Raw genomic sequence first — 12,037 nt, 5'->3', positions numbered from 1 at the left:
AGCTGATATACAGGAGAAAGCCAATAAAATATATATGTAAGCATATCAGGTGTAATGTGTTCATATTATGTGTGTAAGATGAAATAGTACGGTCGATACCGAATTATGTTACGTTAAAGTGGGGTACTGCTATTCAGCACTAGTTATGACCATTAAGGTACCATTATAAGTAATGTGTCAATATTCTATGATGATCAGTAGATGAACAGCTTTCTTTTGGTATATAACTTTTTATTCTGAGTTAATATTAGCAGGCACAAATACCAAAAGAACACGTGTGTCGAATATGGCGCAACGCGGATTTAAAAATATGCTGTTTTGAGGGTACCATCCAATATAGGTACCAAATGGGTAGTGAGTCCAAGTTTATTTACTGTTACCAGTTGATTTCCACCCCAGGACACCCCAATGGTTCAGAAAAACCCAGGGTCGGAGAGTTGTGGGGGGGGGGGGGGGGGGGGTGCAGATGGACCATACCTGGCCCGGAGCCTAAGACACAAAATCGAAGTTCTTCATGATTCCCGTGTTATTGAAAGGGAAATTATCAGTCTTCCAACAACCCCATTCCTCGTTCAAAGTATTATCGTGAAATTATTGATTGGTAGCAAATCAAACTAGATATCTGTGATCACAAAGCGATCACCAAGGGTAAGTAAGCCTCTCAAATGAAGCCAATGCCCGTGATCCAATGATGGCCATTGGCCATATTGGACCGCAATATGACATTGATCTTTCATATTTACTGTATGGATAAACTGTAAATGAAGAAAATGTGTCTCCATCTACATTCTATCCAAAAAACTCAACATCATCATGAAAATCGGAGGAAAAATATTCAATTATGATCAAAAAGATGTTTTTTTGTTAATTAGGTCACAATCCAAAAAAGTAGGCCAAAGACACTAATTGAATATCAGGTGCACTTCAGTGTAGGTTCACGATTATGATGCAAAAACATCTCGGAAGGCCATGCGGTCTTTGGATTCTACATTGGAAAAATTGAGCAATGACAAAAAATGTGTTTTTTTTTTTCAGATTTCAATTTGACCTTGACCTTTAACTCAGAGTGGTATCGTATAAATGAAGCGTAAACGCAGCTTACGCTAGGCTCTCTGGAGAGGGCAATTTCGTTACGATCTGACGCATCTTAGTTGAGTTATAGTGAAAAATGTTAAAATGTCTATAATTAGGTCATGACCTTAAAGATTAGGTGCAGGTCAAAGTAAATTATGTCAACTCCGCATACTTTGTATTCCCATTATTAATGCGAAATTTCATTCTGAAAGCCCCAGGCGGCTCAGAGATGCAGCTCGGACATTGGCAGAAAAGGAATAACTGAGAAAACAAAATGTAAATGGTGTTTTAGTACTCCAAGCGGTCTAATAAACTCGAAGGTAGCATAAAAATTGGGGGCACTAATTGTAGAAACAAACCCATACAACAGGTAAAAGCTTCCCTCTATCCTATAGGGGGTGGGGTTTAATAAAAGACCCAAACACTGCATTTGAGTCATTAGAAAGAACCTTCAAGGCCTTCATCTGCAGCATGATGTAGTACTGATCTCCCCTCCAGGGGTGGCTCCCCTACCTCACATCTCGCCCAGCTTGATGCCGTGCAAACCAAGGTCTTTAAAATGAATGGAATCTCCAGCAATTAAGCTGAGCCAATGGCCCCTTTGCCATCGCAGACAGGTCTCTCTGTCTTCTACCTCCATTCTGGTATTGCACCCTCTGCTCTTTCCATGCTTTGACCTACTCCTACCCCCCTATATCTTTGCCTTTGGTCCTGCTGTTTGTGCCCCCTCAAGCCCTGTTTTGTCCTGTTGCATCCTGGTCCGTTTGGTGTAATAGTACTAGCCCCTCCCCGAGCTTCGACTATGCATACAAATACCCAGAATAAGTAAAGAGCAGAGATGGGTCTATCACGAGGAACCTGGGTAGGATTCGGGTTTCAGCCGCTTCTCCACTACCCTCAAACTTGTCGAGGCGCAGCCAAGTGAGACGTACAGAAACAAATTGGAAAGAATTCACTTCCCTAGACAGACAGATAAAGAAAGACATAAATTAGGAGTAAAAGTCAGATGAAAAAAAAAGAGTAAAAGAGATCAAAGAAGGGAAAAGCAAAAGTTAGATTGAATAAAGAGAAAGGTGAAAGGAACAAAGATCAAAGATGTCCGGAAGAACCCGGATGGATAGATTTCGGCAGTTACTTCCCAGGCTCAAACGCAGCAACAGGTACAAGCTACCAGAGGTCTGTCAGCAGGGAAGCACAGTCCAGGTACAAGCTACCAGAGGACTGTCAGCAGGGAAGCACAGTCCAGGTGCAAGCTACCAGAGATCTGTCAGCAGGGAAGCACAGTCCAGGTACAAGCTACCAGTGGTCTGTCAGCAGGGAAGCACAGTCCAGGTACAAGCTACCAGAGGACTGTCAGCAGGGAAGCACAGTCCAGGTGCAAGCTACCAGAGATCTGTCAGCAGGGAAGCACAGTCCAGGTACAAGCTACCAGTGGTCTGTCAGCAGGGAAGCACACTCCAAGTACAAGCTACCAGAGATCCGTCAGCAGGGAAGCACAGTCCAGGTACAAGCTACCAGAGATCTGTCAGCAGAGAAGCACAGTCCAGGTACAAGCTACCAGAGGTCTGTCAGCAGGGAAGCACAGTCCAAGTACAAGCTACCAGAGATCCGGCAGCAGGGAAGCACAGTCCAGGTACAAGCTACCAGAGGTCTGTCAGCAGGGAAGCACAGTCCAGGTACAAGCTACCAGAGGTCTGTCAGCAGGGAAGCACAGTCCAGGTACAAGCTACCAGAGGTCTGTCAGCAGGGAAGCACAGTCCAGGTACAAGCTACCAGAGATCCGTCAGCAGGGAAGCACAGTCCAGGTGCAAGCTACCAGAGATCTGTCAGCAGGGAAGCACAGTCCAGGTACAAGCTACCAGAGATCCGTCAGCAGGGAAGCACAGTCCAGGTACAAGCTACCAGAGATCCGTCAGCAGGGAAGCACAGTCCAGGTGCAAGCTACCAGAGATCTGTCAGCAGGGAAGCACAGTCCAGGTAGAACCTACTAGAGATCTGTCAGCAGGAAAGCACAGTCCAGGTACAAGCTACCAGAGATCCGTCAGCAGGGAAGCACAGTCCAGGTACAAGCTACCAGAGATCCGTCAGCAGGGAAGCACAGTCCAGGTACAAGCTACCAGAGATCCGTCAGCAGGGAAGCACAGTCCACACAGCATTTTGCTGCCATCCGGTGATGTAGAAGGAGAATTGCTATTTAGAGTTGGGTTTTGTTCACCAGACACATGTTATTTGCTGTTGTTCAATCTCTGAATGACAGCAAGCAGAGAATCGATAATTGGAAGTTGATAATTAAGCTTCCCCCATAGAATAAGGGGAGGCATATACCTGTTGTTGGGTTTCTTTCTTCAATTAGTGCCTTCCCCCCCCCAAATTTTTTGTGGTACCTCAGATTTTCTTAGAACCCTAGGAGTCTTCTTCTTCTTCACCAATATGCAGTACAAGGCTGTTGGGTGGAATCATTGCCTGAGGCGTGGCTGTGCCGCTGATGCAATGCCATCTGCTGGTCAGGGCAGGAATTTGCAATTTGGTTATGGTGCCAGCGATAGCTCACCTACTCTTCGCGAAAGACACTGTGGGATCTTGCCAATGAATGTGGGGAAACAAAACACCCGTTTAATGTCCATCCAAAAGACATCACACACATTGATGAATCACCATACCTGTGAAACACCATATGAGAGTTTATAGGTGGGTCGGGGTTCGAACCCAGGGTAGACATCTTAGATGCGAGTATGCATACCTCTAGGTGTAGGGCATCCTGTCAGCCCTATCCCAAGTAGTACTAAACCACCACTTAGGTATTTTTTCTACCAATGTCTGAGCTGCATCTCGGAGCCGGCTGTGATTTTCAAAATGAAATTTGGCATCAATAATGGGAATACAAAGTAAGCGTGGCTTACGTAGCTTATTTGACCTTGACCTAATTTTAAGGTCATGACCTAATTGTAGACATTTTAACATGTTTCACTAAAACTTGACTAAGGTTTGTCCGATCAGAAGGAAATTGCCATTCTAGATAGCCTAGAGCAAGGCGCGTTTACGGGTAATTTACATCATCCATTTGTATCTGGACGCTTATACGTTCTCGATTGATGTTTGTTTTGTACTGGTCTTCAATGTTATTCTGGAATATTCCCTATTCACAGCTTCGAGAAGAAGGTTTTTGAGATCCTGTGGAAGTCGCATTCCTCTTTGCTCAAATCTCTGTCAAACTCTTGATCCAGAACATAAAGCACTTGTATAACTTCTGTCGGAAGTACTCTTCTACAGAAGAGTAGTTGTGTGGCTGTGTGCCTTCGCCAATTCCCCTTGGTGGAGCTGTCCTCCGAGGTAGTACTCAGCCCACTGTTAAGCTCTCTGATTCCTCTACGACATGATCGTATAACCTGGCGAACACCTCATTTGGTTGCTGCTGGTAGAAGGTGCGTAACAAGGAGATGGCCTTCGTGATTGGTGGAGGCGCAATGGGATGATTGAGTAGCGCTCGATGATTGGAGAGAGTGTGACGTCAGCATGGAACATTCGAGAGCTGGAGCAAGAAGACTCCGTCTCGCCATTTTGGTCTCTCTTGGTCCTGGTGTTTGTTGGAGGCAGTCGCATTCTCTCTGTCTCTGCCCTGGCGTCATTGGAGGCGGTTGCATTTTCTCATTGGTCTGGCTTGGTTGCGGGCGGCGGCGCATCTTTGGCTCATGTGCGCTTGTGGAAAGAGACTGAACAAGAGAGGTTCAGGGCAGTCTGCATCGCGAGAAGTACCTCATGTTGGGACGTCGAGGAGCACGACTCCACGCCATTTTGTGCGCTTTCCACGCAGTGGTTTGGAGGCGACGAATGACCAGCAAGCTACCAGTCATTTGGGGATGTAAAGCTGAGTGTCGGCCGATTACCAAATCATTTTACTTTCTTTTATCATTCCCTTGTTTGTATATGAGTCTGAGTGGAGACGTTTCAAATTAGGAAATAGTTTTTTTTACCTCACATTCATTTTATTTAGTTTACAATTGCTTTTAATAACTTCATTATTTGTTGAATTTTACTTTTCTTGTCCTGGTTTTTTTCTTTGTTTGTGGGTTCGGGTTAACCCAACGTCGGCCGTCTGTCCCAGGTAAGACTTCGAACCTTCCCGCACGCACCAGAAATAATCCCGCCAAGTTCGAAATACGTCTCAGAGTTAAAGCTCGTTCCGGTCATTCGTCCTCTTGGGGTGTTAACCCCGGGGACACGACAATATTTATATATCTCCTTTTTGCCAATGAATACAAGGTGCTGATATATATTTATTGACACCTGTTCTGCCCAAAAGAAGACATGATATATGCCAATTTATAAATGAAGAATGTACTGAACCACTTCATGAATGCGGCCTTGCTACTTCATCCAAGCTATTCCGCAACACGTTATAATTCGACAAAATGTCAATCAAAGACCCTGTTCTCACAGTCCGTTGAGTCGGGTAAAGTGATCTTAGCTGACGGGGGTTCTCTTTGCCAGTGAGAATCTGCATTTGTGGAAAGACGGTCAATGACTTAGGGGATAATTTTTTGAGTTTAATTATTTCAGAGGAGATGCAGAACATCTCAAGTCGGCTTGCTTTTGCCGTAAATGTCTTGGAAGCACAAATTGGTACAGTGGGCCAAGCAATTAACTGAAATAGCTGAACTGCTCTCATCGTGAACTACCAACACTATGAATCCCTTCCTCCATGCTGATGCTCCATCATATGCTTGACCTCAACATTGATCCAGCCTGAAATTGCAGCATATCAGGATATCTTTCTCAGCCTTTGTGTAATGAAACGGAAAACCAAATAGTGCATTGGAATCATCGGAAGGAACCAGAAGAAGTAAAGAGCAAAGATGGAGTCATCAGGAGGCACCTGAACAGGATTCGAGTTTCAGCTGCTACTCCTCAACCCTCAAACCCATCCAGGCACAGCCAAGTGAACCTTACAGAAAATTTTCTGCAATAATTCACTTATCCTAAGGCAGATAGAAAAAAAAGAGAGAAATAAAGAAAAAGCAAGAATTAGAATGAATAAAGAGAAATATGAAAAAGTAGAAAGAAATGTGAAAAGAACAAAGATGTTGGGAAGAATCCAGTTCAATGGATTTCAGCAGTTCTACCTCAGGCAAAAACACAGCAACAGTTACCAGAGGTCCATAACTTTCACTAGATATATCTGGCAGCTCAACAAATCCCAATGATTCTTTGTATACTTGGTAGCTGTCGTGAATCCACCCTAAGAAAATATTGAACTGTCCTTTTTCAGGAAATATCAGTCGTTTCATCACCAATAGGTATGTCCATTTCTTCATGCATAGCATTCATAGCTAGACAAAAGTACGCCTCAGATGACTCTGTTTCCAACCTCAAAATTTTCAATTTATTTTTACTGCGATAAATTCAAAAATATTTCAAGCCAGAGGTAAATGTAAATTGTAAGAGCTCTGCAGAAGACTTGGCAATATGGTTGCTTATTTATGCCTCGTAGTCACGCGTTTAATATAAGGGCCACCACTACGGCTTCTCAATGTAAACTTTTCACTACATTTCCAACTTTATCTTATCCAGTTATCTAGTTCTGTAAAGTCGTGACCAAAATCTGGTGACATTCATAATCAGATTTTTCCAAACATCCCTATCCTGCACTGCTTCCCAAGGCTCTGGTAGGGGCAGCTTAGTTGCACAGCCTTTACCTCATCCATCCAGCACATACAAGATCTGCCTCTTCTTCTTCCCTCAACCATACCCAGCATGGTTGACTTATCCAGACTTTTGTTTTCTGCACGCATGATGTGTCCAACCAAAGTATGACAGTTTCTGTTTTAACAATATCGCTTCTAATGCACATGGCAGTCTAATTTCTTCAAACACTGATTTGCTTGTTCTTCTTGCAGTCTTTTTGGGATTGCTAACATTCGTCTCCAAGACTACATTTTAAAACTGTCACTCTTCTTCCTTCTTTTCTTTTTCACTGTTCATAATTTACATCTGGCTTGCTGCTGGTTTGCGTTACTGTTGGGGGCAAGGCTATATGCCAGTGATGCAGTGCCCCCTATAGGTTAAACATGAATTTGTAATTTGGCCAAGGTGACGATAGCTCACTTGATCTTCATAAATGTCATTGTGATCCAAACCCACACTAGACAGCTCAGAGGAAATTGTGCATACCTCTAAGCCAACAGTTCTGAGCTGGAGGTCCATGGACCCACAGGGGGTTCATGATGCCTCATCAGAGGGTACGTGAGTTGCATTTAAATTTGAGGCATTGAAAGAGGAGCTGTTTGAATACATAGTTTGATAAAATGTTGAAAATTTTATGACAAAACTCAAATGGTAAACTGAAATTTCAGGTCAATTGGATGAAATTTTTTGATTTTATGTGATGCTGACGTTTGACCTTTTGATAAAATTATTAATTTGCCTTCTCCTTATTATCATAACTAGCAACGGTACCCACCCTAGGGGCGGGGTTTCAATTGGGAGGCCCAAATGAAAAGGCAAAATATCAGAAATTGAAGGGTTTTTATTTTATTTTAAACGATTTATATAAACATCCGTTGAATCATATCACACGCAAATCATCAAAATCTAAACAGTACATGGCGCCCATTTTGAAAAAAGATTGAATTCGGCAAAACGGAAGCGGCCGCTGCATGTCTTTCTCAGTCGAACGTTTATGTGTGAAGAGTGCGCGCCAAATCTGTAACACGGAAGCGGCCGCTACACCTGTTTCTCAGTCGCTTTGCACACGCTGCCATGTTACTTCGGAGCCACACGTTTATATAGGAAGAGTTCATCAGGAGTCAATCTACTCTCTCCTGGTACGTAGAATAAACAGTATTTGTAGAATTTCAACAAAAGCCACATCACTGTTCACATCAGTAAATATTATTCCATCGTGTTTGGAAAAACTGGAAAATTGGAAAATTGGAAAAATTGGAAAAACAATAGAGCCTATTTTACTCCAGGGGGTCCCAGAATTACCCACCCAAAATATCGTTGCGATCGGTTCAGCCGTTTTTGCGGTACCTTCGAACGGACAGACGGACATTTGGTGAATTATAGTAAGATGAAGGTTTGGTCAAAATTTGATGAAAATAGCTCAAATGGTAATAAAAGTTACGGCCCGGACAGACACACACACAGACACACAGACAGACAGACACACAGAAGTGATTAAAATAACCGATCTCCTGCTGTGCAGGGGATGAGCTAATAATATCCCCCTCCCCAAAGGGTTTTTATTCCTTGGACGAACGCTGTGTTAACATGTATAAATAGCTTATCATGCCCTTTTTGTGGGGGCACCCCTACCGGGAGTAAAAAATAAATAAATTATAAACCACAAACATGTATGGATTACCTTTTTAAACAGTCGCTCCTGCTGTTTAACACTGAACTGAAAGGGAGGAAACCTGGCGTTCTTGAGGCTTTATTTGAGCCTAGATCTACTGTAATTTATATACCCCAGAGAGGATAATAACATGACCATTCCCGCTGCTCAATTATCTGACCCTGGGGCTTTTATCTTATTTAAGTGTTCCTGTTTCTGTACTTCCTTTATCCCAATCTGCAACTCCCCTAAAAGCCTTTCCTTACCTTCTAGAATCTAGATAGATGATCTCAGCGACTGATAATTATCTTGACTGTTTTGTGTAAATGTTGAAAGAAAATAACTATTTAATATGTCTACAATCACTTTCATCACGAACCAATCTCCTTATGTTATCCCTCATTTTTGGTCTGCATTTGTCTGTTCAAAAACAAAATTGCTATACTTTTCAACACTTGTTGGGGTTTGCCAAAAGTGAAATCATCAGCCTCAATGGGCACAGCCGCCTGATGATAATTTACAATCATTCATTTGTTTACTCATCAAACACTCACCTCAGGTGTGTAAACATAAAGGCCCATGAAAGTACCGGAAACCATTGCTCGTCCTATGAACAGCAGCACAGTTATCATGGTCCTGCACAATGGAGGAGCACACACAAAAATAAATCTTTCAGCTGAATAATTACTTCAAAAGTATTGTGATGGTTAATTTTTTTTTTCATTTGTGGTCACATGATACTGTGAAGTGAAGAAGAGGAGGGGGAAGAGGATTGTCCACCTATACTGTATCAGTGTAATTAAAACCGCTTCTATTCAAGTTGGTACTGTCTGTCCCTCATTGACGGGCCATAGTTCCGTAGTGCTGCATGTGAGGCCACCTGTCAACCAAACAGTGCTGCAAGTCATCCCATCGTGTTAGGTCAAATAGTCTTCCCTCCTTCCCCTTTAAATTATAACCCTATCCTCCCCTCCCTCAATTCAAACGCCTCTCTATTCCTATTCTGTTGGTCTGTATCGGTCTGTTGGGTTTTGTTCACCCAGCATGTGATTGGCAGTAATTTCTGTATCAGATCGCTAAAGTTCAGACCAAAATGATATCCCACCTGATGTGGTCAAACTTTTTGTTTTGTTAAATACTTTGAATGTTGTTTGGTTAAATACATGTAATTACTGGAACATGCGAACAGTGAGATAACTCGATATAATTTCGTCGAGTACGTCAGCGTGACGTCATCCGAATTATTTTCAGTGTTCAAGATGGCGGCTTATTGCGGTTCGACAGATGATTTGTTCGATGTACCAAGGTCTATAAAACGGTAACTGATGCATATCCTGTTATTATATTACGTAGCAATCACAGCTAAAGACATAAAGAATCGTTGAATGGTTGCTCAGAGTAGTGTTTAATGCATAAATGGGTTTTATCAGAGAAGCGGTTGTCTTCTTCTTCAAGTACGGGAATTCTTGGGAAAGTTATTACTCCATTCTGTAAACCTCTATTGAAGTGTGGTGCTGCGCACACAACTTGCTTGCCAAAGAGGTAGGCCACAACGCGTTTGATGAAACCAAGAGTCTTTATTATGAAAGCTCGAACTGCAGCACTGAGCGGGCCCGAGCTTAGAACCCGCATATATGTGCCGAGGCCATGCCTCGTCCCCGGGCGTGGCCGGTCAGTCGATAGGCGGAGCATGCATTCCAGTTCCCCGCCTGGACGTTCGCGCCACCTGCTGGTGCGCTGAATTTGTGTACCTTGCTTGTGTCTGCCACACGCGCCCCCCCAGAATTCCCGCGCACCTGAAGGGTGAGTTTGCGGGGAAGCCGGATGACCCGGCCGAAACGCCCCCTGGCGATGGGTGCCGGTCTGGGGGGTGGCGGGACGGCAGGGCTGGGGGGCGCCGGGGGTCCGACCGCCGGGGGGCGGCCTCGACACGGAGGCAGAGCCGCCGGCGGGGGGTGGTCCGGATCGAGGTGGGCCGGCTTGAGGCGGTCCACGGAAATGCGATCTGGGGCACCGCCGATGTCAACCGTGAAAAACTTGTCCCCGGCCTCCAACACGCGGAAGGGCCCGTCGTACGGGGGCCGCAGCGGTGCCCGGTGGGCGTCGTGCCGGATGAACACGTACTTTGCCGTGCGAAGCTCCGGGGCGACGTGGGAAGGCGGGCAACCATGGTGTGCCGTTGGCACCGGGGCGAACCTCCGAGCGGTCTCCTGAAGGGCGGAGCGCTGTTGTGCCGCAGACCAAGGAGCCGTGGAGTCGGGGATAAATTCACCCGGTACCCGGTGGTTGCCCGAAGACCAGCTCTGCCGAGGACGCACGCAGGTCGTCCTTGGGCGCCGTCCTGAGGCCCAGCAGGACCCAGTGGAGTCTGTCGACCCAGCCGCCGTCGCAGAGGCTGGCCCGGAGCGCGGCCTTCATGGACCGATGAAAGCACTCGCACAGGCCATTGGCCTGGGGGTGGTAGGCCGTGGTGTGGTGTAGCTTCACCCCGAGTCCTTGCGCCACCGCGGCCCAGAGCTCCGAGGTGAACTGGGGGCCGCGGTCGGACGAGATGTCCAAGGGGGCACCGAACCGGGCAACCCAAGTGGCGATAAAGGCTTGCGCCACCTCAGCCGCAGACGTCGCCGCCAATGGGACGGCCTCCGGCCACCGTGTGGTGCGGTCGACCATGGTGAGGAGGTGGGTGAACCCTCGCGAGGGGGGCAGAGGTCCCACCAAGTCAACGTTCACGTGGTCGAACCGCCGCTCGGGCACTGTAAACGGGGCCAACTGTGCCTGGGTGTGGCGGTGGACCTTTGCGCACTGGCACGCGAGGCACGTCCTGGCCCAGTCGCGGATGTCCTTCCGGAGGCCATGCCAGACGAACTTTGCCCCGACGAGTTTCTGGGATGCCCTCGTGCCAGGGTGGGACAGGCCGTGGATGGCGTCGAACACCGGGCGCTGCCAGCCAGCGGGCACGATGGGGTGAGGCCGGCCGAGGGAGACGTCGCATAGGATGGCCGTGCCCGCAGCATCGAACGGCACCTCGGTGACGCGGAGGCCCGTGACGGCGGTCTGCAAGGCCTGGACACCGGGGTCGGCGGTCTGGGACTCCGCCATCCAGGCATAGTCGACCCCGAGGTGGACCGCGTGCACGATGGACCGGGAAAGGCAATCCACCACCGGGTTGTCCTTACCCGCCACGTGACGGATGTCCGTCGTGTACTCGGACACGGCAGAGAGGTGGCGCTGCTGCCGTGCCGACCATGGCTCGGCGACCTTGGCCATCGTGAACACAAGGGGCTTGTGGTCAATGAAGGCCATGAACTGGCGGCCCTCCAGCAGATGGCAGAAGTGTCGGACCGCCAGGTGGAGTCCGAGCACCTCGCGGTCAAAGGTGCTGTACCGGCGTTCGTGCGGGCGAAGCTGCCGGCTGAAAAACGCCAGCGGTTGCCAAGCACCACGTACCCATTGCTCGTGCACCGCGCCCACCGCGTAATCCGACGCGTCGGTGGTGAGGGCGATCGGTGCATCGGGCTCCGGGTGCGCCAGCATGGTGGCGTCAGCCAGAGCCAGCCTTGCGCCCGCGAACGCCGCGGCCATCGGCTCCGACCCATGCGATGTCACCTTTGCCTGGCTTGCCCCGGAGGG

At 47.1% G+C, this 12,037-nt stretch overlaps 1 protein-coding gene across 3 annotated transcripts in view; it reads right to left on the bottom strand.

The window, feature by feature from the left end:
- LOC137430361 (synaptic vesicle 2-related protein-like) overlaps positions 1-12,037 on the bottom strand; it is a 194,221-nt gene that overhangs the window by 43,538 nt on the left and 138,646 nt on the right. For all 3 annotated transcript variants that reach the window (XR_010985040.2, XM_068121172.2, XM_068121173.2), the window contains exon 14: positions 8,962-9,043. Coding sequence is in view for 2 of the 3 variants with exons in the window: in XM_068121172.2 (XP_067977273.2) it covers positions 8,962-9,043 (82 nt within the window). In the remaining variant the exon portion in view is untranslated. The remainder of the gene's footprint in view (positions 1-8,961; positions 9,044-12,037) is intronic.

The sequence above is a fragment of the Myxine glutinosa genome, chromosome 6, assembly GCF_964187855.1.
Source record: "Myxine glutinosa chromosome 6, kmMyxGlut1.1, whole genome shotgun sequence".
Taxonomy (NCBI): Eukaryota; Metazoa; Chordata; class Myxini; order Myxiniformes; family Myxinidae; genus Myxine; species Myxine glutinosa.
Note: the sequence above shows the minus strand (reverse complement) of the source record. Positions and strands in the feature narration are given on the sequence as shown.